Source organism: Sprattus sprattus, assembly GCF_963457725.1.
Source record: "Sprattus sprattus genome assembly, chromosome: 21".
Lineage (NCBI taxonomy): Eukaryota > Metazoa > Chordata > Actinopteri > Clupeiformes > Clupeidae > Sprattus > Sprattus sprattus.
The window spans coordinates 13738567-13746916 of NC_137919.1; the positions used below are offsets into that span (position 1 = coordinate 13738567).

The 8350-nt window shown below is 40.5% G+C and overlaps 1 protein-coding gene across 1 annotated transcript in view; it reads left to right on the top strand.

Moving 5' to 3' along the window:
- The window catches only part of plod3 (procollagen-lysine, 2-oxoglutarate 5-dioxygenase 3), an 18040-nt gene extending 13566 nt beyond the window's left edge, over positions 1–4474 (top strand). The window contains exons 16-19 of the mRNA XM_080859964.1: positions 390–494; positions 909–1055; positions 1319–1444; positions 2253–4474. Of these exons, the coding sequence (XP_080716090.1) occupies positions 390–494; positions 909–1055; positions 1319–1444; positions 2253–2408 (534 nt within the window). The 3' untranslated portion in view covers positions 2409–4474. The remainder of the gene's footprint in view (positions 1–389; positions 495–908; positions 1056–1318; positions 1445–2252) is intronic.
- The last annotated feature ends 3876 nt before the right edge of the window (positions 4475–8350 follow it).

Below are 8350 nucleotides of genomic sequence, written 5' to 3' on the forward strand. Positions count from 1 at the left end.
TGAGCAGTTAAATACAAATGTAAAATGTGGGAAAGAATATTTTATACTAAATGTATCTAATATTGTGTTGGTCATATTTAAATCATTCATTATGTTTTGTTGGTAAAAAAAAGAGGATACAAAAAATGTGCATATTAAATCGCAATCGCAATATTTGGGGGAAAAATCGCAATTAGATTATTTTTTCGGAATCATTCAGCCCTACATTTGATTCTATCACTATGGAAATTGAACAGAACTGAAATTTAAAAAACATATTTTTTTAATTCTCCCTAAAAATGTTGTGGTGGACAGCCACGTGTTGGTTTGGCTTGTGTTTGTGTTGCACTCTTGGTGGCTTTGGGTTGAGGTATTGTATTGAGTGTTGCGTGTCGTCTTCTTCCCTTCAGCCTTGCCCGGATGTGTACTGGTTTCCGGCATTTTCTGAACGTATGTGTGACGAGCTGGTGGAGACCATGGAGGCCAATGGTCAATGGTCCGGTGGAAAGCACAGGGTGTGCATATTTTCCTGTCTTTTTAAGTAACAATTGCTTGTATAAATGTTTTAGGTGCACATGTTGGTATTTGCGTGTGAATGGGTTAGTGCATACATCAAAATTTGGTATTTGCTTGTGCATCAGAGTTATTATAGTTTTTACATTTTCATTATTTTTTTGTATTATTTAGTCTGTCAGTGTGGTTTTTGATTTCAGTTTAGTTGTAGTTCGTTTTTCAAAGTTAGTTTTATTTTTATGTTTATTTTGAGGTATTGACTAGTTAGTTTGTTTACTTTTTATTTAGTTTTAGTTTATCAGGTGTTATGAAGAAAGCCTTGATTTATAGATATTTATGTAGGTTTCCTATTATTGAAAACAGTTTTTTGTTTAATTTTGGTTAACAAAATTATTTTGGTCTTGTCTGTGTGTCAGGATGAGCGCCTGACTGGAGGTTATGAGAACGTGCCAACAGTTGACATCCACATGAACCAGATTGATTTCGAGAAGGAGTGGCTCAAGTTCCTGAAGGAATACATTTCTCCAGTCACTGAAAAACTTTACCCAGGCTACTTCCCAAAGGTGTGTGCTAGCCACACACACACATTCACACACATACACACACAATCACAAACACACACACACACACACTCACACACGTATACACGTACTCACAAACTTGCATAATTACACCCTGAAGCAACACAAAATGGCGACACAACAGTAACATGGGGGTGTGTGTGTGTGTGTGTGTGTGTGTGTGTGTGTGTGTGTGTGTGTGTGTGTGTGTGTGTGTGTGTGTGTGTGTTTGTGTGTGTGTGTGTTTCATCCATCTGTGTGGGCAGGCTCAGGCAATCATGAACTTTGTCGTGCGGTACCGCCCAGATGAACAACCCTCTCTCAGACCCCATCACGACTCCTCCACGTTCACCATCAACGTCGCCCTCAACAGCAAGGGCAAGGACTACCAGGTACGCACGTACACACACACACACACACACACACACACACAACCACACACACACACACACACACACACACACACACACACACACACACACACACACACACACACACACACACACACAAGCATTGCAGTACAATACACACACACACAAGCATTGCAGTACAATAGTTAAAATGGATGACTCAGTCCCTTTTATAAGCCACTGATCCAGGAGTGTTACAGTACTGATACATGCCAGCGAAACGCTCCCTTTTCTTTGAGTGGGCGTGTTGTGGTGTGTGGAAAGCTAGTATGCTATCCAGTCACTTGTCTTTATATCAGAACTGAGATTCTGTTTAAGTAAGCACAGGAATAAATATCTAACGTACCAGGAACAACCTAAACAGGCCCCTCCAAGCTGTCGTTTTAGTAAATTAAACGACGGAACGGCGCCATAGTCGTGCAATTCTCAAACCGTCAGAAACAACACCAAACAATCTGGATGTCCTTTGCTAGTGAAATTCGCTCCTCATTTGCATAGGATTAAACTTTCCCCAACCTTTCTCGCTCACTGTGCCCAATTCACTCATCTACGTCACAATCGCCTGCCTCCAACAGAAATGAATGGGATACAGAACGCCTGCATGAATCAGTACCGTTAGGAGTTTGCTTTATTAAATCGATCAAAACATTTTAATGGAAAAACATGCTCATCAAAGAATAAAATATGACAACTACTACTACTACTGATATAGCTCTTTAAATCACTAGCATTTATGATGGTATAGTATGAACACTAAAGCTGATTGTTTTTTTTTTTTACTCGCCTACAGGGTGGCGGCTGCCGGTTCCTGCGGTATGACTGCAAGGTGGAGGCGCCACGCAAGGGCTGGTCTTTCATGCACCCCGGCCGTCTCACCCACTACCACGAGGGTCTACCCACCACACAGGGCACACGGTACATCATGGTGTCCTTTGTAGACCCCTAACGGTGTGTGATTATGTATGTGTGTGTGTTTGTCTTTTTTTGTGTTTAGGACTACATCATGGTGCCTGTCACAGACTCGCAATATCCTGTGCGTGTGTCAATATTGTGTGTGTGTGTGTGTGTGTGTGTATGTGTGTTTGTGTGTGTGTGTGTGTAGGTAAGGAGACAAGTGCTACATCATGGTACCCTTCACTGACTCTATAAATCTTCTCTGTATGTCAGTGTGTGTGTGTGTGCAAGTGTGTGTGTGTGCAAGTGTGTGTGTGTGTATCTGTGTGTGTGCGCGCAAGCATGCACGTGATGCATGCGTATTAGTGATCTTTTGTTTTAAGGGCATCTCTCTAATGTATGGCTGTCCAGTCCTCCTCTTGAACATCTGCCCTCTAGTGGTGGTTTATCTGCACCCCTGCAAATAGTCAGTGCAACCTGTCTGCCACATCTGTAGAGGAGTCAGCCTACATGATCCACATCACGCTAGAACTGACTCACCCTGGAGACCTCTGCTGCCAGCGATGTTGTGATGAAATGACGTCCACACTGAATGTAGGCCGAGTCCCGCGGGGCCTGGCGTGATCGTGGCGCTACACGGCAGGAGTTCACAGTGTGGAGACAGCTTGGTGAAATTGGCACGTAAAATAAAAAGACCAAACCAAACAACCCGCAACAGGGCCATTCCAGGCAGGCCCTTTCCTCATCCAAAGACCCACCTCTAATTCCAACTTGACCTGGTATTTTCAGCCAAAAATGTTTAATCCTCATTTGAATCCCGTCAGCAATTGGATTTGTTTTGAATTTTCCAATGCTGCTTATGCTGTTATCATTCCCCCGCACATTTAACCGTGGTTGCCTCCAGGCGTGTATGGTAAAGCACTGTATGTGGGGCTGCAGAAAACCGCAGCAGGGTAGCTGTTGTGCTGGAGGATTTGGATATGCCTACTGAATAGAATGCCATACATACACATACAATACATCTATGCAGTACCACTGTGACTCACTTTATGTTGATGGATTTTATTTTATTTTGTACCTCTGACCACCCTCATACCTGTAGCACTGTTGATGAGCCACCCCACCCTTCATTGTAATCTTATGAGATGGTTAAAGGGTTTGTCAGCTATTTTGACAGAAGTGCGGTATATTGAAACTCAAACAAGTAACATATCCAGTAGTCCCATTCAAAGCTTCTCCTTCAAAGCATATACACATGTATTGCCTCGACTCAGACACATGGTAGGCATGCAGGTGCTTTAATGTGATTGGTTGCATGATAGGGACCATATCATTGGGGGGTTTTTCTCCGTCTCACAGAGCCGTGGGTAGTGATTGGCTGGATTCGTTTTTTTCACAGAGCATATACTACACTATATCATACCACCACCTGAAAGTGAGGAATAACATTTTTTTTTGGTCAAGGTAATGTGCAACTTAAAACATGCAGTGTTGTGGATCACCCAGTGCATGGCTACATAACACTGATCTGTTATTTCCAGAGAGTTCTGAATTGAAACAATGTTTCGAAATTGAATGTGTTCCAACATTTCCTCTGACACTCTTATTATGAGAACTAAGTGTGTGCCTTGTGTTGCCATGACGGCTGTGCTGTGCTAGAAAGTTCTGGTGGTTGTATGTTGGTGGCCATTCTCGGTGTGTGTACTGTTCAAGATGCATGAAAATCCATGGCATGCCAATCAGTCAGGGTGTTGATCATGATTATAGAGGCTGATAGTTTAATGTAGAGGATTAAAACTGATGTTTGTTTGATATTTTTTTAACACTCCACAGATAATTATTGCCCTAAATTTGATGGACATTCTTTTTTTATTCTTGATCTATATTTTGCTACCAACCAAAAAGCATTAAATACAGGAAAAAATAAGATAATATTTTTAAACGGACCGCAGTAGGAAATAGGACAGTATTACAGTTTTACAAAAAAAATGTGTTTTTAAGTCTTTTTTTAGTTGTTGGAAACAAATGTATGCCTTTTTTGTGATGTTACTTCTGCCTGTACAAAGTGCATTAAATTATTTTTCTTCTTGAAAATAAAGATTTGACATTTTAATTATATGGCTGCGTGATTGGGTTGTACTCAGTCTTTGGGGGTTGTAACGGGACGTGTTTTATTGGAGATGTGTCTGAACCTGTACAAATGGTATGTAGAATCCTTACAGGTCCTCGATCTTGTTTTAGGGTTTTACTTTGTAAGGCCCCCCTAATAAAATATCTTAGAACTTGTCCTCTTTTACTTTTATAGGACTTTTCTGCAATGAGCAATCCTTTAAGGAAAAATGTGTTCAGTTCTGTTCAGTACACACCCTTAGGATTATTATTCAACACATACCCATAAATGTGCATGATATTTTGGTAGTGAATTTGTCTCTGACACAAATGTGGGTGTGTCAGAAGTGTCAGACAGATTGTTTTCCATTGGTCAATATACCTTGATCATATTCTAAAAGAGTACAAAGGTACTTTCGAGGAATGCCACCAGTGGCAGATCTAGGTATGGGTGACATAGGCTGATGTAAGAACTGCTGTGTCATGTTAAAATGCCTGTGTGTTAGTCTCCGCCCAGGTGCTGCCCTTGGTGGAGACTAACACAGGCATTTTAATATGACACAGCAGTTCTTACACATAGGCATTTTAACATGACACAGCAGTACTAACACATAGGCATTTTAACATGACACAGCAGTACTAACACATAGGCATTTTAACATGACACTAGTACTAACGCACAGGCATTTTAACATGACACAGCAGTACTAACACAGGCATTTTAACATGACACAGCAGTACTAACACATAGGCATTTTAACATGACACAGAAGTACACGCTAACATTAACATGCTAACATTAATACGAAAAGGGAGACACGAGAAACATTCCCAATCCCAACACTAAGAGACATAATGAGACAATTACAAAGAACACTGGGAACTTCCTCCATCTCGCATTTACATTTAGCAGACGCTTTTATCCAAAGCGACTTACAAGGAAATTGCATTCATACATCAGGAGCAGGTAGTGGGACACTTAGACACTTGGTAAGGAGGAGAGGAGAATTGAACCAGCAACCTTCCAACCTTCAGATTACTAAATGACTCCCCTTCCTCCTATACCACTGCCGCCCTCCATCTCACACACGCATACAGGATCTGCTCTAGCCCCTGCACGCAACACAGTCCCCACCTAGTGGGTCAGCTGTCCCTAATATTCCAAGCATTCAACACAAAGCCCTGTAAATGCTGCGGAAGCTGCCGCTTATGTGGAGGGCTTCAGTAGTTTGTGGCGAGGGATGAGGGTAATAGGGCAAAGTCAAAGCCCCTGTGCAAAGTCTAAGTCTCTGTGCCTCCATCCAGACGAGCTAGGGGAAGACCCTTCTTGAACTCAGGACTGAAAACCAAGTGCTCCCAGTTCAAAGTCCTCTCTTCTGGATGGCAGCACCCACGCACTCCATGGGTAGGTATCTGTAGGTACTCGCACACTTGTAAAGGGAAGGGTATTCAGCTGGTTTCAATTCAGTGGTGAAAATATGACTGAACACATTGGTGTCTGATATAGTGTCACATTGTTATTGGATTGCCCCTCGTGCTGGCCTGGCTTGGTGGCCTATACGTTTTTACACAAATGTTTTGCCTTGGGACAAATGTAATCAATCCTCATCAATCACCTGTAAACAATCAAGGTTTGAAAGATATGCACTTTAGCGAACATTCCAAAAATACCATGTCACTGCAACTGATGGTAGCATATGACACTGCTTGTTAACTGGTTTAACCATTTGCATGTCATGATTTACACAATTAATACCTAGATGTTTGGGGGAGATGAGAACGAATGAGAAATTGATGTGCACACGTTACTACATGATTTGGATTTTTGAGAATCTCCTATAGTTTTCATGGGGTGCCTTGTCCTGGAACAGAACTACATAGTGCCTATAAGAGATTAGAGAGCAGCACTCTAAACATTTGGAGCATATCCTGGATGGCCAGTAGGAATGAGAGGCGTGTTTATGTATCCTTCACATGACCATATCAAATTAATATGCAAATGAATATTTCAAAACTAGTTATGTATAAAAACACCTCAAAAACTGGCAAAATACTGCATAGTAGTCTTTAAATAGATCTTAATGAAATTTGTTCACTCATTTCACTAATGCACATGTTAGTTGAATCATTCCAAGTATATGGATTAACATGAGGATTAAAAATCACTTTTTGCATCAAGCACATTTTTTCAAAGGAAAAATTCTGATGGGTATTGCTATTTTCATATTTTCCCTTAGTGTCAATGCATCAGCTATGAAAATGTAAATACAGTATAATCATAATAACTTTTTAACACGAAGCTGAATCTACAGAGACAGACTTTACACCAATGCGGTAGCCTACTACCCCCTCAGACTATGTCCCTGTTATTTGTGTATCATCTCAAGATGGTGCAAGTGTTGATGCTGACATGCTGTGGTTGCCATCCCAACACAAAACTCCCCAAACCATACAACCCCAGACCACACTGAAGGAACTGATAAGATTTTCTACGTGTTACTGGAAGTGTGTTTGTGTCCTGTTTACAGCAGCTGTAAGTAGTTTCCATTTTAAACTAGGAAACTTGAGGTAACTAGCAAAAAGGCCAACAGACTTGCCTTGCAAGCATCAATGACAAAGTTGGCACTGAGAAAAGCAAGCTTTTCTCTTATACACATGGTGTTGTCCTAGATAACACAACTACACAGGGACAACACTCGCACTTGGGTAACTAGGAGGAACAAAAGGCTTGTTTGTCTTTCCTTCAAATGACATTAAAATGGTTCAAACTGTTTTTAACCCCACTGAAGAAGGGGTAAATGCCTAATGTGAGTTTATATACTGTAATGTTCATGGAAATCTCATGGCTTTCATGCCGCAAGTGAAGAGGCTGTAGCACTTGGTAACCACAGCAACCAAATCTGCAAAATGGGACTACCTCTGCCCACGCTGGAGCTACTGATATAAGCTTCTATGATTTCTTTCTTTGAAGTTTAAGGTTAAACTTTAGATCACTGTGACAGATGATGTTTACTGCTTTGTCAGATAAAATGCTGTGCATTAGTTATATGTTTATTCTCCCTGTAGTATTCCTCATGGCTGAACACTGAAGTGACAACTCCTCCAGTCACCATGATTTGGGTCACTGTCTAGACTTTTGCTTCTCCATCTTGATTGTACTGATGGTTATCTTATCTCCTGTAGTGTTTAACTAGTCACATACTCCAACACGCCCCCCTAATAACACAGCAATTAAAAGCATGTGGTTGTGTCTGAAGTTGTAAAATGATTGAACTGGTAGCGGCCATTAAACACCATAATGGTGAACTGCAGGTGGTATTTTAATGATCTCCATAATCTTTAACCCATTTCTGTTTTGACACTTGCATATCTCTGATCAGTTTCAGGTTTGCTTTTCAGTGAATGTACTTGGGATTTGGCAAAATATGTTTTTCAGGGTCTAACTACATAGTTCATTGCCAAGATGGCTAGTTTGAATAATAGGCATGTTTATCTTCACATGACCATATACAATCAAAGCATAAATATCAAAACTGGTTGCGGATACCAAAACTAGTTAAAACACCTCAAACCTGCAAAGTGTTGATTAAAATAGAATTAATGTAATCGGTTAACTCATTTCACTAATGCACATATAAATTGATTCAAATATATCCAAGTATATGGATTAACATGTGGATTAAAAATCACTTTGCATCAAGCACGTTTTTTTGCAAAGAAAAATTATTTTCTGTTTTAGTATTTTTATGCTTTTCCTTGACACCATGTATCAGCTATGAATGACCACATATAGAAAATATACATACATTTTGAACACAGCTCTGAATATACATCAGTTAAGGACTCTACAGAGTGTTACAACTGTATAGTTGTTCATACATTTTT